Below are 27400 nucleotides of genomic sequence, written 5' to 3' on the forward strand. Positions count from 1 at the left end.
CTGCTACCCGGAGATGTCACTCAGGATACATACTCTCTTTGAGCACCATTTCTTCTTCTATAAAATGGATAATGATGTCCACTTTGTAAGAGTTTTGAGGGAATTCTTTAAGATGCTACCTGTGAAGTGCTTGACACAGTCTGATACATAGTAAATGCTTTACAACCATTTCTTGTTAGAGCAAATAGAAGTACTAGCCTTGAGAAAAAAAGCCAGGGACAGTGCGCAGGCCCTGAGTCCAAGCCCAGGACTGACAAAACAAAACAAAACAACAAAAAAGAATTGAAAAATGGTAATTGAGACAGCAAGGATGAAGAAGATTTATTAGGTAAACATGACGAATGGGATGAAAAATTTTAATACACTTATCTAGCATTCAAAATTATAGTTATATATTCCTAATAGTCTGTATAGATTTCAGAATAAGAAGTACTAGGTAAGTCAGGTGCCAGTGGTTCATGCCTATAATCCTATTGACTCAGGAGGCTGAGGTCTAGAGGACTGAACTTTGAAGCCAGTCCTGGCCAAAAGATAACCATAAGACTCAATCTCTAATTAACTAGCAAAATACCAAGATGGAGATGTGGCACAAGTGGTAGAGCATCAGCCTTGAGCAAGTGAGAGTGGGAGGCATTGAATTCAAGCCCCCAAACTGGCAGGAAAAAAGATTTTTGGCATGTAATAACTTGAAGAATAGAAAAGTAAGAAATAAAATAACATCGAAGAGGTAGGGCCCAGCTTAAGACATTAACCTTCCTTAATAATGGTGACCAGGGGGAAGGTATACCCAAACCAAACTTCAGTGTTCATGGGATACTGCAATCCTTGCTCCAACCCGTTAGCTATCACCTCTGAAGAACCTGCTCTATGAGTAGGCATCAAGCCCTGTGAGAGGTATTCTTTGAAGTTGTGTGAAGAGCAACAACCCTGTTTTAGATATGGATGAGCCACGTCTGAGGAGTATAGAACATAATACCCAACCCCAGGAGAAGGGGCTGGTACAGGGCCTCAAAAGAGAAGGCTAGAGTTCAGGGCAAGGCTTCAGTCCCGCCAAGTAGATTTCAAATCAGTGAAAATAATCTTTATATAAGGCAAATAAAGGGTGAGGAGAAAATGTTCCTCATAGGTACAAGCAATTCAACCAGGATCTAGGATTAGAGCTGGAGAGGAATTGTACATTTCACCTTCCTTTGAGAATAGAGATCTGATGAGCATGATCAGGATAGGCTTGGGAACCGGGAAGTATTCATCTTAACAGTTGAAAACCCATGGTAAAGAGAAAGGGGTGGACATGTTCAGTTGTAAATCTTCACTCTTGTAATCATCAAAAATCCAATAAAATGACAGTTACCTAGAATTCCTGATCCTGACCTCTCCCGCTATCCAGATCTGTCCTTAGCATAGAGTCCCAATGCATGCATATGCGCACGTGTGTGCACACATGAGCGCACACACACACACACACAAACACATGGCTACACTCTCTTCTGAACTACCAGAAGGTCACAAGCAACTTGCAGTGATGAACAAACCCAGGCACTGTCACTGTTTGTTCTTCCCACTGTCACTATCGGACTCCTAAGGACATAGTGGTGTAGCTGCTGCCCATCCTGCCCTATTCACACTTACCATCTCATACCTGGATCTCTGTCCTTGCCTACTTTTGGGTCCTTAGCTTCACAAAAGTCAGCAGACTGTTTAACAACAGGAACAACATGAATAACAACTGCATTTCTTGAGTGCTTGATAGACAGATATTTGGTAGTACCCCAAGTACTTCAGATAAAATGTCATTGAACAACCCAATAATGCAGTTACTATTATGCTGGATTTGCTCATGTGGAAACTGGAAGTCAAAAGTTGAGCAATTTGCTAGAGGCCATATAGCTAGGAAGTGGTAGAATCTGCATTTTAATTTAGGACTGACTCCAAAATTGGTGCTGTGCAAAGGCAAATATTTCTGAGAACTTATTCTTTAGAGCATGAGTTTCTGGGGAAGAGCTGAGCTCTATTAATAATTGATTAAGTGGGTCCAATGGCTTGCTTGCTCAAATGGATAATCCCCTTAACAAAAACTAGAGCTGAAGAGGTGATTCTTGGTAAAAAAAAAAAAAATCAAATGAACAAAACCCCAAACTTAACTCGTTCCTTCAAAAATAAATAGATAAATAATTTAAACTTCCACAACACTTTTGTGTAGCACCCGTCTCCCTGGCTGATTTTATTTTATTTTTCTAGGAAGGCTAGAAACTGATTTCCCAAGTAGAAGCTCAGTTGTGAGCAGAACAGAAGGTAGTGAGGTTAAGTACTCAGCAACCCCAGGAACAGCACCTATGCTTTCCTATCCAACCTCAACCACTGCTAACTGAAGTCACTTCACCTCACTGTTCCATTTTTTGTCTCCTGAAAAATAGGAATGGGGATAGGGGTTTGAATATGGGTGCACTATAAATTAAGGAAAAACCATGAAGAAATTTATGTTCTTGATTTATCTATGTAATTCGGGGAGAATGGAATTAGCCATGTAACTATATGGGCCAGGGGTGTAGGGGAACATGGGAACTGAGCTTCCACATTTCCCCTTCATAGGATGATCGACATAAATATGCCTATAATAAAACTTGTAATGGGGGGTGGCCATTGAATTCGAGGAGCGTCAGAATTGACAGGAAAGGTGTGAGGGGAGTAGTATTTGTATTTAAGATATACTCTTCACCCATGTCAACACTTTCGTGTTGAGTCTTACTTTTTGGAGGCCCAATGAGATAACACATGGTAATAATAACACCCATAAGTAAGGAAAATGAGTCTCAGGTTGCTGGAAAGACTTCTTAAAGCCTCACCACTAGAATGTGCCAGATGATATTCAAAGCCCTGCCTACTTGGTGCCAATGCTATTTTACTATACTATGCTATCTATGACTCATCAACCAGTTTCCTCTGCAAAGTCCTAGAAATTCTCATATTAATAGTCATTCATCTTCTCATCCATTTATATATTTGTAAGTATCTATTGAGCACTTGGTAGGACTAAAACAGTCTCAAATATTCTTGCTGTGTTTACTTCCAAATTCCACATAGACAGCAGACACCTTTGTCTCCTAACAGGAATTAGAATCTGTTATTTTTTGTTTGTTTGCTTTTTTTCTTCATGATACTGGTCTGGAAATCAGGAGACAGGCATGAAATTATGCTATCTTTCCCTTGTCAAGAGTGCTTCATCAAGAGGCATTCCTAAGTAAATGTGTTTAAGCTGCAAGGGTCAGTTTGTCTTGCAGAATGTCATTGGGGACCGAAGTCAGGAGGCATTTGATGAAAAGTAGTCTTTTCTCACCCCACTCAGTCTGCTGTAGTTCTAGGGAAGAACCCTAAGTCCCAAGCTACTTGAAAGAACTTCATTTTATCTTTGTATTCATTTTTTCCTGTCTCTCATCATAATTCTATTTCTGCTTCTAACACAAGTTTCTAAGCTAGAAATGCTTGATTCTCTTATTCAACTGAGGAAGTTATATGCACATTGCTTGCAATTTTTAGATATTACAATTGAGCTCAAATATGACCCTTCTCTCTCAAACTCCCTTGGTCTCTCATTCACAGAAACTTCCCTCTTTTTTGGTCACTCAGGTTGGATATTTTTACTACTTGAATTTTTGATCTGATTGTTAGACTTTCTTTTCTTCTTTTGATTACCCTTCAAAGCTTTTGAACTTAGTCTACTGCTTTTGATGTCAAATCCTCAATTTCTGTCAAAGACTTCTTTTCTCCTTTATCTCTGGCCCATTTGCTTGGTCACCAGTTAGAAAGGAAGTCACTTCCTCTTGAGCTCATACTTCCTGGCTTCATTTATTATGTAGCAAATATTTGTTTTTTGTAGCAAATATTCATGAGCTTTATAAGGCAATGCAGGAAAATACGTACCTTACCTAAAAATAAATGAAAATAAATATTTGCAAAATAATGCTAATGCCTAGACAAAATGCATAGTATATCATGGGCACAGAGGAAGAATTGATGAACTGATTGATTGGTGAAAGGTAGCTTTGTAAAATAAACCTTTGAACTGGATTTTGAAAGACAGAAAAGAGTTTCCTAAGGAATGAAATAAGGAAAAGTATTTCAGAGATAGGGAATGTCATGTACAAAGACTTAGTTGCTTGATGTGCTCACTGTGTGGTATTCAAATAGTGGCACTCCAAGGAGGTTAGGGCTTATGGTGGAGGAGTATTTGAATGCCTTGTCAAGGGGTGCTGGGTTTTATCTTGAAGGTCATGGAGGACCAGGAAAGACTTTAAAGAAAGAGCTGTTAACAGTCAGAGTTTCAAAACAGATCACCTAAATTATAACAAAGAGAATGCACTGGATGCTGAAAAACAAGAGATCATTGTTTGAGCAACAAAGGAGGGCCTAAATGAATGCAATTGCAGTATGATGGAACCGGAGCCTTGGTTTAAGTGGGAGAGCACTAGCCAAGCAAGAAATACTAGATTCAAGCCCTAGTACCAGGGAAAGAAAGGGAGACAGAAAGATGGAAGGAAAGAGAGAGAGAGAAAAAGAGTTAAATTGTGGTGTTAAGAGATCAAATTGACTTACTTAGCAAATGATTGAATATGGGGAATGAGGTAAGTTTCTGCACAAGGTAGCCAGGTGAACACTGATGACATTTGTTGAATGGAGAAGATAGGGGAGAAATAGGTTAGAGAAGTGAGGTAAGAAAGTATAGGAAGTGAGGTTCACAATAAGGATAATGCATGGACATGTTCATTCTGTCTTGCAGCAATGGTTGAAGGACTTCAGGTCACCGTGCCCGACAAGAAGAAAGTGGCCATGCTCTTCCAGCCCACTGTGCTTCGTTGCCACTTTTCTACATCCTCCCATCAGCCTGCTGTTGTACAGTGGAAGTTCAAGTCCTACTGCCAGGACCGCATGGGGGAATCCTTGGGCATGTCCTCTCTCCGGACTCAGTCTCTCAGCAAGAGGAACCTGGAATGGGACCCCTACTTGGATTGTTTAGACAGCAGGAGGACTGTTCGTGTGGTAGCTTCAAAACAGGGCTCAACTGTTACCCTGGGGGATTTCTACAGGGGCAGAGAGATCACGATTGTTCATGGTACTGATGACCTTGTTTTTGAGTCTATGGGGACAGGTGGTGATTAGTTCCATTCTTCCCAGACAGAAGATGTCAGCCTCTTGGTTCACCTTCTGTAACACTTTAAGAAGTGGCTATGGGAGATAGAAGCAACAAGATACCTAGTTAATTGCTTTGGCTGCACGGTGGGAGGAGGAAAGTAGACAGTGTAGTATCTAAGGAAAACAGAAGAGCTCCAGAATAGTCTTTCCGCAGCCTAACCTTGAGTCTCAGAGATTGTTTTCAGAATGGAATTGAAATGGTTTCTTGTGAAACACCTTTGGTCAAACTTCCCTACACCTTGAGATCATCACCTTTATGGCTTTTGAAAAGCAGACTTTCCTAAGAAATTCCTTTGCTGGGAGAAAGATTGTCTATATACAAGTCACAGGGCCAGGTAGATTGATGGTTTGAGCCCTAGGAACATTGTATTGATTCCACACTCTTTCCCACTTCCTAAAGTTTCAGGTAGGGAAAGCTAAGAATCTGATATGACTTACCTGATTATTCAAATTTGGAAGTATTCCTATGAAATCAGCTTATTTCCAGACATCCAGAATTATTTTGGGATTTATCTGGCATTCTGGCTTGATTTATCTATCTGGTCTGATTCAGAGTCATCATCTATTTATGAAATTGGACCAGAACTAGACCTATGGCCTGAGGAAAGCTGTTTTTTTTTTGTTGTTGTTGTTTTTTTTTTACTATTTTAAAGTTTTTGTTTGCAGTAAAGCAAACATCTGTCAACTGTCATCCAGGTCAAGATCGAACACTGTAGACACCCAGAAGGGTTGCCTCCTTTCAGTCCCCATTGTCCCATGCTTTCCTTTCAGAGGACACAGTTTTAGGACTGAGTCCTTCTTTTTGTGATAACAGATGCAGATCTTCAGATTGGAAAACTCATGTGGGGAGACAGTGGACTGTATTACTGTATCATCACCACCCCCGATGACCTGGAGGGCAAAAACGAGGACTCTGTGGAATTGTTGGTGTTGGGTAAGTGAAAAACAGAGGCAACAAGTTTCATCTTAGCCTGCTTGCATTGTGTCTCTCTGCTCACATCTCTCCTCCTTGCGTAGATGACAGATCACATACCATCTGTCTGTTGTACAGACAGAATTTTATTTAAGAACTTGCTCTTTGTGAGTAGTACCTATATTTATTATGTCTTGCTTCTTGAGGGCTTAGGATCCCCCTTTGAGCATTGACTCAGATTTTTCTTCTGCTCTCTCCTTCATTCCACATTCACCTTTAAAACTGATATCCCTCTTACTCTTCATTGCTGTTTTATATGCTAATTGTTAGAGGAAATGTCACAGGCCTTTGATGTAGGAAGAGATGAGAGAGGTAAGGCTTCATTGGTGTGTAAGCATCTTTAGAGACATCAGGAATCTTTCCCACTCAATTACCCCCACTTAAGACAAGCCATAAGACAAGATGGTTACAAACTGGAGAGTGCAGTAACAAAAGGTACCCAATGAAAAGAGATATTTAGGAGATGTGCTAGTGTTTAATTGGAACTGAGTTATTCTCAAAACAAAGACATCTAATCCTTATTAATATTAATTTTGTCATAACAAAACCCCTTAATCTTGGCTTCTTTTCCTCTTTTGTGGATTAGAGGAGGGTTGGGGATAAAAAAACCTTCTTGTTTGTAAATTGGGTGCATGCTATGTGCTCCATAAATGTTGGTTGGATTAAAAAATTATAATAAAATAAACTGAATCAATTGTAGGGGAAAAAGTTGCTGAGAATGTATGCTTTTTCAAAGCTTCAAAAAAAAAAAAAAAACCAGATGACAGTAATTGGAGAATATGTAAGGGTAATTTGTTTTAGAAACAAAGTTGAGGATCAATTTTCACACTTTGTGAGAAACTAAATCCCTGTGGATACAATAACGTTTTCTATTTATAATTTTTAGTTTTAGTATTTGTTGTGACTCTGGCAAAATAAAAATTCTGACACATTTGGCTTATACTTTATAAATTGGACTAAGCTAATATTGGTCTACCTTATTAGAAAGTTGATTTAAATCAGGCATAATCTTTGGATCTTGGGACTTGTAGAAGCATGGAAATAGGACAGCTATGCAAAATGAAATAGAGAATTAAAAGGTTTATATTGACATTGTAAACTAATGTGGGGGGGTTGCATTTAAGATCTGCTTTGGCTCTGTAAATCAGAGGAAATAAAAAAGATAAATTTTTGCCTAATCACCCAACTCTAATAGCCAACTTTGTGGGAACAAGTGGCTCATTGAGCCTGCAATTAGCTAATTGTGAACACAGCTATTTGGCTGGGGCAGCCATTTGCAGAAAAGTAATTGTGCAGGAAAAGGAGGCTAGGTAAAAAAATTACTGTAAATAATTTGGTTCCAGTTGTTCTATAAGTGTGGGGAAATGAATAGAGTGAAAGCTTTGTCATTGGAAGATGTATTGAATGTATAATTAGGCATTCCACTGGATCAAAACATACGTGAGCTTGGTGCTGGTGGCTCATACCTGTAATCCTAGCTATTCCTGCCAGCCCAGACATGAAAGTCTCTGAGACTCTTATCTCAACTCAACCATCAGAAAACCAAAAGTGGAGCTGTGGCTCAAATTGGTAGAGTGCTAGCCTTGAGCAAAAAAAGCTCAAGGACAAAACAGGGGACCTGAGTTCAAGCTCAGCAACTGACAAAAAAAATACACTTGAAGTTGTGTTGAAGAGGTTGTTCTTAGGGCTAAAAGGAGCCAGTAGCTGGTAGGTGAAAGGAAGGCTCAGATGTCCATGGTCAGCAGTAATGGGAGGAAAGATGAAGAACAGAAGTTAATGTAATGCTGAAAATAATTGTGAATGAAAACTGAGGAAGCTGCAAATCAAACACAGTGCAGTAAAAGCTATGCACCTAAACAAGCTCATCCGAAACTATTTACATATGCTACTTTTGAGGAGAAAATGAAGTTCTGCTATGTTCTACATTAATTAGAAATGATCAAAATGTGATAAATTTAGCAGGAAAGCTTTTTAAGGTAACACTACTTTGTGTTACTTATTTAAAGAGGTTAATTTGAGACTTTTGAACATGAAGTAATAAATACACAGTTCTGAATCTTCTTTGTCTTGACATCCACTTTATAAAATTTTACAGTGTATTGTTACAGTGTTAGCTATATTCTGCACATCTGTTGGTTAGGTATTCTTTTTTTTAAGAGCGATCAGGAGAGCAACCTGATTTCTGAGGTAAAGCCCAAAGCAGTGGAGCCATCAGTAGAAAGATAACTGGGATCCTCAGCTTACTAATTACAGTATCCATGAGCCACTGGCTCTGTCACTGAATTTTACAAGAGGAATCACTGGGGGATTTATTCTGTGAAAAAGGATTTAAAATGGAAACCATGGTGGCGGGGGGGGGGGTGGAATGTCCCTAAGTATTTGAAATGAAATTGTATGTGAGGGGTTGGAAACATACTTTGACTGGGGAGAAGTTGAAGTTACAAGAGGAGGGACCTGTCTCCATGTAAAGGAACAACTGTTTACTGGAGGCATCTAGAGATGGAATGAATGTCCTTGGGAGACGACTAAGCTATCTTTAAGCTTTATTTTAATTCTGAAATTATTAGACTAAAATCCCGGGGTGGTTGTTGCTCATCTTGTGCAAGAGATCAGAGATTTTGGACCAATCTCACAAAAGTTAAGTAAAGGAAGTCTTGATGGTGTTTTCAGCGAGCCAGCCACTTTAACTTATCTTGGAGCTGATCACAAAACAGGGATCTGAAGACTGGTTAGAATTTCTGATGCATTAGTAATGAATTATGGAGATAAATTAGGAACAAAGTTAAGAAGAATTTAGTTTTCACATGATACTTACAAAGGTGAGGATGGGAGAATTAATAGGGCAAGATGAAATATTGTATATAAGACTGAGGATTTTGGATTTCATCTTGAAGAGCTTGGGGGATCCAGTGAAGAAACATTAACAGAGGAATGAGATATCTCATGGTCCAAATAATTGTTAGCACCAGGGCAGAAGATACATCAAAGAGAGGAGATCCAGAGCAGAAGATCAGATGTGAGGCTGCTATATCAGCACAAGTGAAAGTTCAAGATTCTAAACCAGAGTAGGGAATTGAGAGCAGACAGCATAGAATACTTCTAGGGTGGAAGTAATGTATAAATAAGAAAATGAGAGACAGAGGACACTGTGATTCTAACTATCTGGGTAGCCAGCTATTCCATCAATTAAAAAGAGGACACAGGTAGGAAAGAAGGGCAGGGACGTAGGAGGATGAGTTTTGTATTTAGACATGTTGAATATAAGATGCCCTTGGGACACCAAGATAGGGATATTTTGCTGATGGTTGGAGATGTAGGTCTGGAACTCAGTGGAGAATGAAAATCAAAGATAATAGATTTGATTACCATGGCCAATAGATAGGCAAAGCCTTGAAAATAGATGAGTCACCCAGGAAGATGATAAAAGGGAACAAGAATAGAACAGAACCTTCTGATTGTGTACTGTACAGTTTACTTTATGTGAATGGTAACTTTGGTACAGCATGTGTACTTGTTTTGGTTTCCTATACAAAATTGGGGAAAATTAATAGCATTGGACCATGAGCTTTAAGGGTCAGTTCCTATTATTTTTATATCTGCAATATTTGGAATATTTGGAATAAAGATATTTTAGTGTTTTTAGATAAGTGGACAGAATCTGTAATACTTCATGCCTCTTTAATGTTATTTAGTGTTGAGTATGTATTGGGATTCAAGGAGGCAGATCTGGTTCTTATGTTTTCCTACTAAAGAATCAGCCTCAAGAGAGAGCCCAACTGGCCCACTTAGGTCAATGGTCTACTGCTTAGCCTTGGAAGATCAAGGATTCTTGGTTGATAGTCCATCAAGAGAAGTCTATATGGAAAAGAATTAGTATAAAAAAGGAAGGATAAATGTGGCATGCAAACAGCAGCAAATGTCTACATCCCTAATAAAACCGTACATTGATAGTAAATTATGGCACATAAAATACTTCTGTAATAATCTTGTAAAACAGGAGGGTAGATATTATTTTCTGCATTTTCCAAATAAAGAAATTAAGGTTCTAATTCTCTGGCTATTACCCCAGTATTTAAAAAGTGTTGTTGGGTGTGGCAGCCCATGACTGTAATCCTAGCAGCTTGGGAGGTGGAGATCAGGAGAATTGCTGCTTGAGGCCCACCTTGGCAAAGTTATCAAGATTCCATATCCACTCATAATCCAGGTATATTAGTGCCTGCCGGTTGGTCTCAGTTGAGCGGGAGGCACATAAGAGGACCACAGTGCAGGCTATCTCTGAGCAAAAACCCTATCTCAAAAGTAACTAAAAGAAAAGGGCTGAGTGTGAGACAAGTTGTAGACCACCTCCCAATCTATCCTCCCAAAAGTATTGATCAAACCCGATCATGTAGACCCTTGGTTAGTTTTAATCTTTTCCATAAGACCATACATCCTGTGTTCATTAAGATGCTGTAGAATGAGCTTTGCTTAAAACTATGGCTGCTGCTTGGGGCCATAGGTCATAATTTCTACTTGCCCCAGGTCTGTTTCAGCTTTTCACCTTATTTCTGTGGGAAACTGTGACTTCAAAGGCACAATTCTTCTTGTCTCCATTCAGTACCTCCCCACTGAGCCTGACTCATGTTCCTTCCACCCTGGACCTCTGAACCATCCACAAACTGCTATGGATGCTTCTTTCAGAGGTTTCCAAAATATCCAAAGACATGATTCACAGACACAGGAGGACAAGCACTGATTTCACATTAAACAGGAAAACTATACTGAACACCCTTTAATGTCTTTTTGATGATTCAGAAGGTAAAGTCATTCTGAAGTTAAGAAACGTGCACAGAGTTTGGGGTGCTTTGAGATGACAGTGATGGATCCCTTAGAACCATTTAGACAGACGTTTGTGATGGTAGGGCCATACCAGGAGACAGTCACAGAAGGTGGGAGTGTCCAGAAATCTGCCACCCTGCAATTCGACACTGGTCTAGGATCAACGGCAAGGACAGGCTGTTTATAACATGGAAGCATGTCACTGTTTGGATAGGGATAAAGTTTCCTGGGGCAGCTCCAGCAGGCAGGAAAAGGACTTCACCATTTCAGGAAGGCTCATGCAGAGAAGTTATTATTTTAAAATCTAAAAGCAGCTCGCCTTGTCCTTGCTTCTTTCTATGCACAATATGAGGGCCTGACCCCTTCTTTCTGATGTCTCCTGTGGTAGCTTGTTTAAAGGCCTTTAATTACAGAAAAAGGGAACAGGGCCCATGTGGGAATGTGGGTAGATGAATGCTTCTACCTGTGGCCTAAGAAATGAGTAAGGAGACAGAAGCATAGAGGTGTTTAAATTCGATCTAAAGAAAGGCCAAAAAGTAAATAATAACTTTTGGATAATTATGGGTGGTTGAGGGAAATTATAAAAATTCTAATGAGCTTTAGCATCGATCAGAGTCTCTTGTGTGGCCTCAAGCATGATCAAGTCCTGGTGTTCATATTGAGTGCCAGGGAATTTCTCTCTTTACCTCCTTCTTGTGCTCTATTTCTCTGTATTAGCTTCATTTTCAATCAGGTTCTCTCTACATGGGACAAAGAGAGCCTGAGCAGTCCATATTTGCATAGTCTTTAGCACCTTCTATCTCAGGGGGACAAAGTGCCTCTTTCTCCATAGTCTGAAAGCACTGCTGTTGGGGGTAACGTGTGTGTTGGGAGAAGAATGTAGTGAACCTCAGCCACAGCTGAATCAGAGGAACTGAAGTGATAAGGAAAAAGGAGTAGCTTCCTACCGGAAGCTAGGCAGTAGTTTCCAAATGGAAAAGAAAAGAATGCTAGGCAGGAACACCTCCCCCCGCCCCCCCAGCTTCACTCACTCACTTAACATTTTAGGGAATTCTCTTGAGTTTCTTCTTCTTTATGGGCCAAATGCAGTGCTAATCCCAGAGGCTAGAAATAGGTATGCTCTCAGCAGGTCCTCATGAGTAGGCAATTTAATTTGGGATTGATTCTTCCTTGGGATGTAATGCCACACAATTACCTTTGTTTTCCTGTCATATTCCTATTTTTTATTCCATCTCCTTCTGTGACTTACTCAAAAGTACAGCATATATTACCTAGATAAGTGGTGAAGGGCGGGCATTTAAAAAAAAATTCAAGCTATTCATAATACTGTGCTTGACATTGTTATTCTGGCATATTTTTTTTCTTCCCATTTCTGTAAAAGGGCCCTTAGGAACCTAATAAGAAACCAGTGGATCGCTGGGAAGGGAGTTCTCCAGAGGGGTGACATTAAGGGTATTTGATAGAAGCATTTTTTAAGGCTATTTAGAAATGACCTTCTAGCCACCCCTATGCTCCTTCCATTTGAATCCTGTCCATCTCTCATCCCAGGGACTTTAGTTCAGACTGTTCAGAAAGGCTACTTGTTGCCACAACTCCCCCTCCCCCTTCTCTCACTCTGCCAGCCCTAGCCTAGTGCTGCTAACCAAGGAGATTTGCTGATTAAAAGGGCCTCAGCTCCCAGAGTTCCCATGGCAACAGCCTCCTCTGAGGTCTTTGTTGCCTGCTAAAACTTTGATCTCTGAGAGTGGCTGCTGCTGTTTCTCTGGAAGATTTACAAACAGAGGAGGAAGGAAAAAAGAATCGGAGGAAAAGTAAGAAAAAGTTTACTCCTGGTAGAAATGAAAGAAAGAATGACTCTAGCCTTAAATCTGGAGGTTTCTCCATTGGAACAACTTGTTAGGGGCCCTGCCCACATTTTGCTTGTAGGCCTGATCATGCTTCAGTGCTGTGGCCCTATGTAAAAGACTTGAAGTGGGGTTGATTCCCCTAAGAGGGCAGAAACAAATAGGCAGAAAACAAGTAAGTAGCAAGCAAGCTTTTCAGGCCCTGTCCCACTGCCTTCTTTCTCTCTCATTCCTGCCCTGGTCTGCTTTGCCTAAACTTATGTACCATGGCTCTCTGTTGGTCTTGTTTTTAGGAAGACCCAGAGAAATGTGTTGAAAGGATACAGGAGGGGGGGGGGGGGGAAGCCAGAAAAGTTAGTCAGGCATCCACTAGAATCTAATTCCAGTTAATGACCGTGAATAACAAGCATTCTACTGAAGGGGTGGGTGTTCTATAATCATGGGACCATATGCACTTTTGTTCTGCAAGAAGCATGCATTCGTCTTTAGATGTCTCCACAGCACAGTCCCAACCTTGTACGTTGGTAGGCACCATAGAATGGATTGAGTACTTAAATTAACATTGAACTTTAAGAAGATTTCTTCCTTCCCTTACCTATGTGCAGTATTAGGGATTGAACTCAGGGCTTTGCATTTGCAAGGCAAGTGCTCTACCGCTTAACCCAAGTCCCCAGCCCTTTTGGCTTTTGGTATTCTTCAGATAGCTTCTCACACTCCCCATCTTGCCCCTACCAGCCTTAGACAGCAGTCCAGGTGTGCACTTACACATCCCAAATAGTTTGGATTACAGGCATAAGCCACTGCACCTAGCCTTTAACAAGTGTTTTTGGCATGCTATGTCCTTAGCACAGTGATGACAAAAAGTAAATGGTAGGTTTGCCTGGGAGAAAATGGCTCCTTCCCCTTTGTTCTCCCTCCATGCAACTGTGGCCTTCTCTAGCAGTCTCCACCCAGCACCTGCAATCCAGGTAACTGGCACATCTAGGGGCAGTAGGAGGTCCCCTAGGCTCTGAGATCACTTCCTTATCTGAGCTGGTCACGCTTTCTTTGGACTCTGAGTGGTTCCCAGGCTCTGAGGTCACTTCCACATCCACTGGAGCCATACCTCCTCCCTGCCCCCCCCCCCCCCCATATAACCTTTTTCCCTGCCATAAGTCTGCTCTCTGCACACATTTTGGGCAGTCTGGTAGTTCAGTTCTCCCAAATAAACTCTCTTCTGCCTGAACAACCATGTGGAGGTCTCCTTTGTCCAACCTTACAGTAAATAGCACTGTTTTACAGTATTTTGATAAAGATAAAAGTTACAGTTCTGAAGCAACTAGAGAACAATACAAGAAAAGACTAAACTTGTATTTAGACCTTAAATAGGCCATTGGTCCCTCAAAAGGTGGCATATTTTTACCTTACCCTCAGACATGTCACAATGTTTGGAGACATGTTTTAGTTGTCATAGCTTGTAAGGAGCTTGACACCCTAGTGGGTAGTGGCCAGGAAGGATGGTAAACTTCCTATAGTATTCAGGATAGTCTCTTATACCTAGCAAAGAATTACCTGGACTCTAAATTTCAATAGTAGCAGGTTGTGAACGTTGGTTTAAGTACTAGATCTGGTCTACTGTGAACATCAGGGATTTTGGAGTCAGACAGCCCTGGACTTACGTGACCTTGGACAAGTCACTGTCTTTGACAGGGGTCATAGAAGTTACACAGAAGACCTCTGGTGAAAAGTAAAAGGCATATAAGAACTCAGCAAGTGTTAGTTCCCTTCTCACACCTTTAGGGACTCCTGTTAAAGAGCTGATTTTCCTACAGCACATTCCCAAGACAGAGGCTTTCATAGGCCATGTGAACTGGGAGTCGATTCATATTTACATTTGTGCTGGGTCTTGCCAGCAGTGACCCTAATCAGCACCTTGTAATCTTCCTGCTAGTGGTTTTGGGGGAAAACTGTCCCAACATGCTGTCTTTGGGCTGCTATATTTCATCTGCTGTTGGAAGCGCCCATCTCCCCCATTTTCTTAGTACATGGCCCATAGTTATAGATGTTTACCTAAATGCAAGGTGCCTAACCTAAATGCAAGGATTAGGTCGCATGAGCCATTCCATGAAGTCTGAAGGAGTTTGGAAAAGACTTAAGACTTGGAGTAGGGTGTGGGTAGGTCTGGGTAGATTTTAGATAGGGCAATGGTATCACTTATCCTTCACACAAGGATATGAAGGGCCATGGATTAAAATAATTTAGAACAAGACCAGAGGCATAACCTGGGACTGTCCACACAGGTCCAGATGAGGACCACTGGGAAGCGTCTCCTCTTGATTGAAGAGAACAGAAGACCTAGAGGATTCGACGGCAAACTTGTTTCAGCTCCCCTTCACCTGCCCGGCTGTTGATGTTAGGAGGCATTTCATTCATGGAGACCTATGAGCATGTGAAAATACATTGATATCTACTTGAAGCAAAGGAGTCCAGCAAAGAGATGTTAGCTTGATGTAACCCTAACAGGCTGAAAAGAATAGTAATAAAGCTGCCCTCAGATTTTGGAAAGGTGGTTATCTGTCCACTGCCCTGTTAAGAACACCGAGATCTCTAATCCTCCAGCCACCTAGTTCTGGATCCAGCAGCACCGGGCCTCCTCGCCTGCCCGCCCTCCCTCAGCTTGCATCCCAACTCACTATTTTTGCTTCACTTGTTGCTCATCCCTGTGGGAGGAACTCGGCCTTCAATTAGCGCGCATTCCTGACGGCCGCGGTTGCCGTGGTTACCCCGGGGCGGTGTTGGAGCAGCTGGGGCAGCCCGCGCGCTCATTGTAGTCGGCTGAGCTGCTCCCGCGGGCCCCGCTCCCGGGCGGAGGTGCGGGGCGAGCGCTGCGGTGGGCGGTGCCGCGAAATCCGCTCAGTCTGGCCAAGAAAGAATGAAAGGCTTGAAAGCCGGTCAAGAGACAGTTGTTCCATGTTTCCACGTCTTCCCCCCCCCCCTCCCCAAGGCCAGCTGCTGCTATTCAAGCGAGCAGGTTTGTGTTCACACGCGGGGGGCTGCGCCCCAGGCTTGGCTGCATTAGCCTCTCCAGAGAGGGCGCTGGGAAAGTCTGCATGATCCAAGTCCCTCACATTAGGAGAGGGGCTGGTCATGGAAGAGAGGGCAAGAACTCTGACCATTCGAGACCTACCAAGCTGTGTGTCTGCCCGAAAACCCGGGGCCTTTCTTTTTTCTTTTTTTGGCAAAGTAGCCATCATTGATACCTTTGTATCTAGGCTAATCAATATCCACCCACCCACCCATCCATGTAAAGCGCAAGAGAAATGACACTGCCCCCCCCATTCAATTTCCTACTTCTGTTACATTCCCCCCCCCCTTTTTGTATGTCACAGTTGAGTCAAATCCAGCTTGCCTTCGGCATCTCATTTTAGGTTAAGTCAAGCATATTTTATTTACTAAAAAGTATCTTGCATCTATTCACTCTTTGGGGGTAGGGAGTTGAATCACAAGAGCACTTTGCAAAGGCTAAGTGCACTTGCAATCATTTTTTATTGTTGTTTATTAGTTTGTAGCAGGGTGTTGAATGCCTTTTAATTAGGTCATACTGTGTTATGATGGACTGATTGATCATTTCTGGCTGCAACTTTAAAAGGTGTTGACAATTTCAACCATTACCAACATTTTTTTTTTGCATTCGAAAATTGTACTTTAATGATATAAGTAAAACAACAATGACACAAACACAAATAAATTTTAGAATCACTCACTGCAAATACTAGGAGATTAGAAAGCAGTTGCCGATCGTTCAGTTAAAGATTAATACATGCTGAGGAGCAATGAGATAATGGGGAAATAGTGGAATGGTTATATTGTTGTGTGGCTTTGGGTAAGATTTTTAACCTCTTTCTGAAAGTTACAAGTTTCTGAAAACATGGGTGAGGGGGAGACACTATGAACTAGATCTTTGTGACCCTTTCTGACTATAAAATCAGATTTTAGAATTCTATGTGGACAGAAATCAATGTTGTATGTCAAGCTTATAATCACTGCCCAAAAATCCAGAAGCATTTATTAACAGTTAATTGTAGTTGGTCAAATATTAATCATTTTATGGAGAGAATTCACTGTCTTCTCTAAGATTATAATTTAAAGTGAACTAAAATACAGAAGACACAAAAGGAAAAAAGTAAACACATGAAATGCTTAAACATATTATACATATACATATATATATGAAAGGAAGGCTATATCCACATTTGTGATGGGTAGTCATACACTATATTTATTGAATGCTTGGTTGCTATGGTAATATAGAATAAAATCAGGGATATGTGTGCCCTTGGGAAATTTCCAATCTATTTGAGATTTTTAAATAGCCATAGAAACCACACTTAAAGCATAGCCATAGAAACATCTTTACACTTAAAAGGGCCAGAGAAAGGCGTCTGCTGTTCTCAAAGGCATAGGAAAGAAGTATTTTGGAGGGTTAGGAGATAAGAGAAGTGGAGATGGGTACACTGAAGATGGATCAAGAACATATGAGGAAAACCTGGAAGCCGGTGAAGCAGAAATGTACACTGAATAGAAAGGAGGTGAAAGAAACTGCAAGGAACTGGGAAGGAAAGGCATTTGTCAGTGTCCTAAAGAGAAGGCTCATTTGTATAGCATATAGAAATACCCAAGAAGGGCCTCTAGTTAATTTGCTCAAGGAAGTGAGTGGAGATTACTATGATACACGCATCATGAAAATGGAAAAAGTGTTGCGATCCCACCTTTTCATGAATTGCAATGCATTAACCCCTTGTCTAATGTCAAGTAGCTGAATAGCTAAGATCTAGGATCTGAAATCTAGTGTGTATGAAATTTATAACTGCTGTACCTAGCCTTGCATTTTTTTTCTCCACTGGATTTTTAATCCGTTTGTATTTAGGTTCATTTTTAATGACACAATGGTATTTGCTGTCTTTTTGCATTTTGAATGGTTAAACTAGCAATCAGATTTGGAGTCTGAGTATTAGAGAAATAAAATCTTTTTCTTTTGGCTAAAATTGGAGTGTCTATTATATCTCTGTAATGAGTTTCTTAAAAATACGTGGTAGCTTAGTGGTTCTTAAGTCATGGCTGTGGGCTGGGGTGGTGCTTCCATTCTCTCATCTTGGCAAGATGGCATTTGGGGATGTTTTCATGTGTGTAGGTTGTTGTAACATTGAACCCCAGGGTGTGAAATATTCTACAATATGGAGAAGAGTGCTGAATGAATGATTTCATGGATGAATGGGCCTTTCATACATTTCATTAAAAGCTTACTTCCATTTGGAATGAGGAGAAGGGAACTATAATAAGCAGCAAATCAGAAGTCTAGCCAGAAGTCCAGTTTGTCAGTTTGCTAAACACTTGAAGGTCTGATGAGTGGATGAGGTGCCTCCTCCTGTTAGTCTGCTAGGGAGACTGAGTTTTGAGCATGCTGCCTGCTTTGGAGAGGTTTCCACCCTTCCATACATAAGGAATAATTATAACTGAAAAGAAAGAGCTCTTATGAAGGTGTGTGCAGTAGCCCTGGAGATGATGAGGAAGAAGCCTTTTCTAATTGCAGTGTTCTTACAGGGCTTTGTCAGAACGTATTTCAGAGGCAGACGGTGTGTGGTAAGGACTTGAACAGGCAGTTTCAGAGTCTCATAGACCAATAGACCATGTGTGGTAAGGACTTGAATAGTCAGTTTAGATGCTTATCTTAGTAAGGAAGTTAAGGAAAACCTGCCTACCAAGAAAGCAACCTGGCCTACCAAGAAAAGCAGATTAGCACCTTGGGGATATGTTACCAGGACCTAACTGCTGTGAAATGTGTGAAGAGAATGTTCTGCATGAAGGAGAAAAAGGAAGATAGGTATGCACTGTGTCTTTTGGGGGAAAGCCCATGACCAGATGGAATCTGATGCCAAAACACAAAGGAGGTTGACAGAAACAGATTTGGCAGGAAGAGAGGCTTTAGATTTTAGTATGCCTTGGGACATAGAAGTATAAAGTGGAATTAGATCTCACAACTGTTGGACAAGTTTATGAATGTGGGCCAGACGGGCTCTTCAAGCATCTTAAGGAACTAACCATATCTTATTCATATTTCTATGTTCACCTGGCATAATATACACTTATTGGTTGAACGAGTGAATGAATTGGAAACATTCCAGAAGTGACCTGGTTTCCAGGAATGTATACAAACAGTTCAGTTAGAGATAACTTTAAGGTGGTAAGTGTCATTCAGAAAGCAGTGAAATTAGACAGTCATATAGGTAAAATATGTAAATTGCCTTGTTCATAGTGCCTGCTTCTACTCTGAGCAATCAACCCAAAGTGTATGAACATGTCTGGCCATGAAGTTTCTGACAGTATGACATGAAATTGTGGCTTGTGTGTGTATAAGCACCAACTATTAGTTATGCCTGATTCATTTGGTTTATTCATGTGGAAATTTCTTTAGTCACAGATTTTGCAAGGTTTGGAAAAAACTGAGTGCTTACATGAAAACTGTATTTTTTTTACTGATAGTTTGAGCTTTGATTTGAAAAGAGTAAATGTGGCCTTCTCCTGCGGGACTGCTTTTTATCCTTTCCTCAGACATTAAAGTGACTTGTAATTGCCATTCTTACACTGAATCCTGGAAGAATAACAGTGATTCACAAGAGTAGTAAAGTGCTGCTAAAATCTGGATTGCATCTACTGCCATTGTTGGGATGCTTTAAAATCAGGCTTTCATTGGGTGCCATAGAATTGAAGAAAAGATAGCACATTTCTAACTGGCAAGAGCATTTCTTAGGAATTATCAGGGAAGGAGCTGGAAGCAAAATGATTTTTTAGAAATATAGGATTCCAGAATTATCTAATTTTTCTTTTTTTCCAAATTTTTATTATCAAACTGATATACAGAGAGGTTACAGTTTCATACGTTAGACATTGGATACATTTCTTGTACTGTTTGTTACCCTGTCCCTCATACCCCCCCCTCCTCCCCCTTTCCCTTTCCCCCCCTGAGGTATTCAGTTCACTTTCACCAAACAGTTTTGCAAGTATTGCTTTTGTAGTTGTTTGTCTTTTTTTACCCTGTGTCTCTCAATTTTGGTATTCCCTTTCAATTTCCTACTTCTAATACCGGTATATACGGTTTCCAAAATACTCAGATAAGATTACAGAGATAGTGTAGGTACAACCACTGGAAGGTGATACAAGAACATCATCAATAATAGAAGCTACAGATACAGATGGGATGTTGAAAGTAGTTACAACTGTGATATAACAATTGTTTCCATAACATGGAGTTCATTTCACTTAGCTCTTGTGATGCTCTGCTATGACTTGCCTAAACCTGTACTAATTATTCCCAATAAGGGAGACCATAGAGTCCATGTTTCTTTGGGTCTGGCTCACTTCACTTAGTATAATTTTTTCCAAGTCCTTCCGTTTCCTTACAAATGGGGCAATGTCATTCTTTCTGATAGTCTAATTTTTCAAATGCCTTTAGCTTCAATAAAATATAAGTCATGGTATAAGAGCACTCTCTGCTGTTTATATAGTGGTGGTGTCTGTTATACCAAAACTCCTACTATGTTCTGAATCCGGCAGACATTTAATTTCACCCACTTTTTCTGCAAGAGTCTGTCACCCACACTACCCTGAGGCTAATGCTACCCAGGTGCATGATGGGAAATTCTCACCTGCTAAGCATCAGCTGTTGACTTTTGCTTCAGGGAGAATGTGAAACTTGAAGTAAGTCTTCCTGATGTAGTGACAAACCTTGTGAATTTCCTGTCCATATTTCTGGTATTTTACCTATTTTTCAGTTATAGAAAATAAGTATAGAATAAAAACTAAAAGTCCTTTCATTGTTCTTCCACGATTACCATTCCAGCTACCCAGAAATAGGAAAGGATAATATTGATGTGTGTAACATTGGTGCTTTGCAGTTTTAATTTAAACACAGATGCCTAGAGTTTATATTTACTGTTGTTCTGTGTGTAGAGGCAGTTTTAGAAGACCAGCAAAGTAACCCAGGCAGCCTGTGGGGATATCCAGTTTTTGGGTTTTTCCTTTCATAGATATACCTGTGTATTTGTACATCACAAAAATTGTAAACTCAGCATCTCTAAGTTATGTATGGCCCACAGGCTTTTTCAACTTGGCTTATCCCACTGTTTTAAAAATATATGAGTTTAGTTACTGTGAATTTGAAAATCAGGATATTTAACATAAAATCTGGGGCCTGGTAATTTTTTTAAAATTTGGCAATTCTAGGGATTGAACTCATGGCCTCATACCTGTATTTTGCCACTTGAGCTACACTCTCAACCCTTTTTGGTTCAGTTACTCTGTGAATAGAGTGTTGGTGCTTTTGCCTGGGGTGGAATCTAGTTATTTTTGTCTCCTCAGTAGCTGGAAGTAAGGACATGCAACCATTCCTAGCCTAGGGCCTGCCTGGTGAATCTGGAATGATAGGATGAACTACCGTCCTGAAGACACATTTCCTTGGGGGCAACAATAGGCTAGAACAGTTGCCACTGTTCCTTGTTGTCTTACATCTGGCCAGCTGTACACATTTACACGGCCTGCTAGCCCCTGTAATCTTTGAGTTTGCAACCCCAGTCACTGAATATCAGATTCAAGAACTAAAGTTAAATAGTTAGGTAACCATATAATTACTTTTCCAAACTAGGATGTTTTGAGCACAAAACAGAGGCTATTAATAATTAGACGTCATAAATCAGGACCATCCTAGACAAACCAAGCTATATAGGTTCCCTACTTACATACTATTGTATTCAACCCTGTCTTTTTACTAATGAGAAAACCTAGAAAGGAGAGGAAATTTGCCTGTAGTAATTGGCAAGTCAAAGCTTCCTTAACTATTGTGACTCTAGGCCCACAGATTTTTCAACTTAATATGCTCTTTATACTACATACAAGCATTCCATACCCTCAACTGTATGGATTTTGCACAGTTAACAATTATCACAAAGCTAATATCCTGTATGAACCTACATATGAGCAGCTTATATCATTAGTGACATTTCTGTTATGACTCTAAATTAATGATTTAGATCACAGTATATCCAGAAGAGTTTAAAACATTGATAGACTTGAGAACTAGAGAGTACATAAAAGCAAAGTTCCTCATTTAACTAGACATAACAAGAGATGTATTTAAAAATACTAATTGTTCAGATAGAAAAAAATTGCCATCAAGTATCTGATAACTGTCTTGTTAACAAATCTTGTATATTGACTTCTTCATCATTGGCTATTGATTGGCAATAGGTATTAATTATATCTTCAAGAGAGACAAGTCCCTGAATTCCTAATCTTTATCCAGCTGTCTATTGCCTTGTTGGGTTTTCGAGAGATATTTGTACAGAGGACACTGCAGATGAGAACAATATATGCTTTTAATCACTTGTTCAGATTTTGATTTCAAACCTCTTGTTCTCCTACCAGTATAAGCTTTCAGGGCACCTTTTGTGAAGGTTTAGGCTGAAGACTGCTTTCAAGAACCTTCTCCAGTGCCTACATGGCTCCCAGTTATCTTCCTAAGGAACTTTGTAAGCACCAGGCTCATCTTCCCAAGTCACCTATGCAAAGGGAGGCCAGAAAGAAGGAAGGACATATTGCCAACCCTAAAGCTAGTGTATGTCACCACCATATGCTTCTTTTCCCCTGGAATACACATGTAGATTTCTAAATGTGGGGTCACTACTCATATGGGTTAGGGCATGGGTTACTGTATTAGCACCTCTGATTGAGGAGAGCCAAAGAAAGGTAAAGGGAGTAAAGATTTCTTTTACCCCAACTCACTAGCATCTTGTTCCACCTATAGTAGCCCATTCCCTAGTGTGCTAGAAGCATAGCTTTTCCTTTGATTTTTCATTAGAGCTGCTTTGCTGTGGGATATCTTACAGAAGAGGGAACCAGTAACCAATTTATGGCCTTGAGACTGAGAAAATAAACCATACACATACGTAACTCTGCCTCTCTTTTTCTTATATACCTCAACAAACTTTAACAAGATAAAAAGTTGTTTTCTAAATGAGCCAAATTCATATCCACGAATTTTGTTTTTATATGGAAACTGAACTGTGAATGGATATATGAAAATGTTGTCTGTAGATTGTTGGTGTGTGTGTGTGTGTGTGTGTGTGTGTGTGTGTGTATTGTATGTGTATGTGTTTTTCCCATCTGGTCAATTACTTCTAAATATATCTCTTGTTGTGTCTAGTTAAATGAGAAGCTTTGCTTATGTTTACTCTCTAGTTCTCAAGTCTACCAAGGTTTTAGACACGTCTAGATGTGTTATGGTCCAAGTAATTAATGAGCTTCACCATCCAAATGACATTGATGGTATATACTATTGATGATATATGTTAGCAATTTGTAGGCCTTAGAGCTGTAATGTTCTTCAGCTACATGTAGTCATTGAGGATTTGATAATATGATAGTGGTGTAAGCAAAGGGACTATTAAATTAATTTTTTCTGTTTCTTTTTACTTTTTAATGTAATTCCTCGCAAAGCTAAAATTATTCATGCTTCTGGCATTAAACTTTTGTTGGATGATGCTGTTCTGCTGGTACTGATGTAGGATTTAGTTGCATGCTTAGGTGTCATAGTGGCCTTTACCATGACAAATCTGAGCAGGAGAAAGTTCATTAGTTGTTTCCTGGTACAATTTTCTAGTTTATTAACTAGGCATTTAGACTGTAGAGATATCATTACAAGCCTTTACATTTTCTTTAGTATGAGAATATGGTGAAAGCATTTATAACTTCTGTAAGTCAGGCTAGCTTTTAAAAGGACTAACCTCCCTCCAATCTTCTGGCATCTTGTTTCCTGCACAGCTTTTTGCCTTCCAGAGCCACTGAGGGGCACCTGTTCTGACATCAGCCTTAGTTTCTATGCCATATCACGCAGAAGGCACTTGGTTGCATACAACGCCAGCTGTGGGTACCATATGGAAAAGCCATACCATATACATATGTACAGAGTAATTCTGAAAGCAGAAGGAGATTGTAACCAATCTAGCTTTCTCTTTTCCTTGTCTTTGAAAAATTTAATTATTGAAATATCTTTAGGCCATAAATAGAACCATGTAGCTAGATAATTCTGAGTTAAAAACCAAATATATGCTCTTGTTTTTGTATGGACATAAGATTGTATATGGATGTATGAAAATGTAGATTGAACATTTTGATACATATGGGCTAGGCTTTTCCAATGAAGTGTATGAAGAGGGATGTAGGACGGAATGGAGATCGTGTATGCCAATCTGCTCACTCAGAGTTTTTCATATGGAATCAGAGAGTTCCTCAGAAAGTTCTGTTCCTGGTTCCACCTAATTGAAGTGCAAACTTTAAGACTAGGTTTTTAGACCCTGGGCCTGAAGTCTGCAAATCCAATTTTAGGTTTGAGTACTTGCTTCCATAGGCCAACTAACGAAACATGGTGAAGGGCTGAGAAAGGAAATTTATTACATGGCAGCCATGAGAAGACAGCACTTCAGTCTGTACAGGCATTGGCCTCAGGTTAAATAGAGAAATGGAGGGCAGAGGCTGAGAGATACGTACACCGTTAAAACAGTCTTAAGTCGCAGGTATGGGCTACCTGACCATTAGCTCAGTCTTTGTTTCTGGGAGTCTGCTGGTTCTGTTCTTCAAGGTGATAGAAGAAGGCATTGCCTGTCTGGTGAGAAGTTTACCTTTTGTCACAAGATGCATTCTTTCTGGAGCCCAAGATTATTGTAAAATGACTGCAACTGGGAATGGCTCAGATCAAAGAGCATAGATGAAAAGTTGGGGGGTGGGGAAAGGAGGGCTTGAGTGATTAGTTAATTCACCACCCCAACAAAAGTAGCTTTTAAGTTGCCTCTTACAAGTTCGCTTAAAGGTTTGCTAAAGATTGGTAGAGAAGGTCATTCTCTTTCACTGGCCCAGCCTTGGTGATGGTAACTTTCCTAACACAAAGAGCATGGACTAAAGGCCCCATATAGAGATGTTCCCATGGGAGCCATGTGTCAAGCTGCATTTTCTTTTGGAGTAACCTCTTCTTCTTCTTCTTTTCCTCTCACTTCTTCTAGGCAGGACAGGGCTGCTTGCTGATCTCTTGCCCAGTTTTGCTGTGGAGATTATGCCAGGTATTGGGTCATTTAACTCTTTATTTGTTTACTTGGCTATCACTCCATATGTCTTGCTTCTGCATCAGTTCACTAACTTGTTTAATTTATTTGTACATTTGTCTACATGTGACTGTGATATTTTTTTGGGTGAACTAAGCCCATTGGAGGAGCCTCCAAATTGTATTCCTTCCATTTCTATATTCCCTAAAAGAATAATCATAATGAAAAGGTAGGTTTCCCAGTCCTTTAGTATCTGGCCCATTTCAAAATTTCAGCAGTACCTAAATCAGAGTCCTTTTAGTCTGCATTCCTTATTCCCCAAATCATATGTTTACCCAGTCATTGTTACAAAATCATGCCACTCTGATTTGCATATTGTAACATTTATCAAAAAATCTTCATTTTTGTTCTCTCTATATTTTTTGAGACAGGGTCTTGCTACATAGCCTAGGATGGTCTCTAATTATGTAGCCTAGCCTAGCCTCAAACTCATGATCCTCCTGCCTTAGCCCCATGACTGCTGGGATTACAAATATGAACCACCATGCCTGCCATGATTCAAATTTTAAGAAAAACCTCAGATCTTCCTAGTTGAACCTCACTAATTATTCTTCCCTGAATTCCTCCAACCCTTTCCCATTAGCTGGCAACCTAAACCCAGACATTCTTCTTAATTGACATTGCTCCCAAGGACCTGAATAGACATGTCTTTGTAATCTCCTTTACCAAAATTTCCCTCAATTTGTAAGCAGGTTTTCATGAACAACAAAAAAACCCAACCGATGTTCTATTGTAATGTTTCAAACTACAAGTTATATTTCTCAGTCCTAAGAGTTACAATTGTTGTTGTTGTTTTCATAGCCATCTATATCCACCTGAATTTCCCTGCCTTTGACTCCCAAGAATCTTGGAGATGGAGATAATATTTGTGTTTTGTTTTTCAAATATAACTTTCTTGCCTTTTCTCCTTAACTGTCTGACCTAAGTTGCAAGCTTCCCTCCACCCAGCTTATCTAACCTCAAGGCTCACATCTATCTCTGTCTACATTATGTTATTAAGTTACTATTACATCCCCAGCCAAAGCCTGTGCTATCTGTTGTTCTCAACAAGACTATCCTCCAGTTCATTCAAGCCAGGCACAGAGCTTTCTTAGTCCCTCACTGAAGAGAGGTTTTGACCTGCTTGATTTGAATGTATTTCAGATGGAGAATCTGCAAAGAGGATATTCAAGAACATCAGCCCCTGATGTTCTAGCCTGAGGTCAAATGATTTTCTCATTATTAAAAAAATACCCTTAATATGTCAAAAAACGTAATATGTCAAGCTCCCAATAGAGTGTCCACTTAATTGAAGATATTTAATGACCCAAATCTTAGAAAAATAGTGTGTACTTGAGGCTCATCATGAAAGGGATTTTGGGAGATGGATTTCCACCTTAAAAGCCTAACTTTAGTCTTTTGACTTTTAAAGAAAAATATGGCTGACTTCAGTCTTCTCAAGCCTCCAGGAAGAAATTGGGTTTTATAGCCAAGTCCCAGTGGTGTGATATTGAAACAAATCGCCGGAGGGCCACAGTCATTTTTATCTAAACTAAGTAGAATTTGTTTCCTTTCTCTTAACCTTTCTGATGAGCATGTGAAACAGAATTCACATTTAGCCTTTAGCAGAGCTGTGAAAAATAGCAGAAGCTATCAAACACCTAGTATACACATGTCCACCTTGCCTTTCATCAAAGTTCTGAGCCATATTAGTGCTGGCTGGCTAGCCAAACCAGCTCAAGTGTGATCAAACCAAACCCAGTTTTTGGAGATGGGGATAGTGTCTTTCTTTGAGACTATGTTTCTAGATTTCTGTAGCTGTTGATAGTTGCCAAGATATAAATAAGTAAGAGGCGTGGATCTTAGTGCTGGTGCTGAGGACAGGAAAGACACCCCAAAGGCAATCAGCAGAGAAAGCAGGTATGGTGGGCAGTTAGAAAATGTAGATATAGAGGCCTTCCCCCTCCCCATACATTTTGTGTGTTCGGAGACAGAGTCTTGTTCTGTAGCTCATGCTGACCTCAGATTCACAATCCTTCTGTCTTAGACATCCAAGTCTGGGACTGTAGGTGTGAACCACCTCCCCTGGCCACAACTTATATTTTTATAGACAAGAGATTAATTTGATTTGTAGAAGGTAGGAATTCAATCAGGCATGCTGGTACCTGACTCGAATCCCAGCTAGACAAAAGTACATGAGCCTACCTGAAAAGCTAAAAGGCCATAGTATGTGGCTCAGGTGGTAGAGCATTTGTCTACCAATTGGGAGGTCCTGATTTCAATCCCTAGTACCACAATAAAATAAAATATAAGAGAATGAAAAGAAAGAGAGAAATAGACAAATAAATAAAAGGAAAAGACATTCACAGAACTCACTGAGAAGCCTTCCAGCCAAGAATCTTTCTGCTTTTGAC

At 40.2% G+C, this 27400-nt stretch overlaps 1 protein-coding gene across 1 annotated transcript in view; it reads left to right on the top strand.

Annotated features, from left to right (window-relative positions):
* The window catches only part of Ildr2 (immunoglobulin like domain containing receptor 2), a 59767-nt gene that overhangs the window by 12567 nt on the left and 19800 nt on the right, over nucleotides 1-27400 (top strand). Inside the window, exons 2-4 of the mRNA XM_048358184.1 lie at nucleotides 4775-5107; nucleotides 6002-6121; nucleotides 24909-24965. Of these exons, the coding sequence (XP_048214141.1) occupies nucleotides 4775-5107; nucleotides 6002-6121; nucleotides 24909-24965 (510 nt within the window). The remainder of the gene's footprint in view (nucleotides 1-4774; nucleotides 5108-6001; nucleotides 6122-24908; nucleotides 24966-27400) is intronic.

This window comes from Perognathus longimembris, chromosome 11 (assembly GCF_023159225.1).
Source record: "Perognathus longimembris pacificus isolate PPM17 chromosome 11, ASM2315922v1, whole genome shotgun sequence".
In the NCBI taxonomy this organism is placed as follows: domain Eukaryota; kingdom Metazoa; phylum Chordata; class Mammalia; order Rodentia; family Heteromyidae; genus Perognathus; species Perognathus longimembris.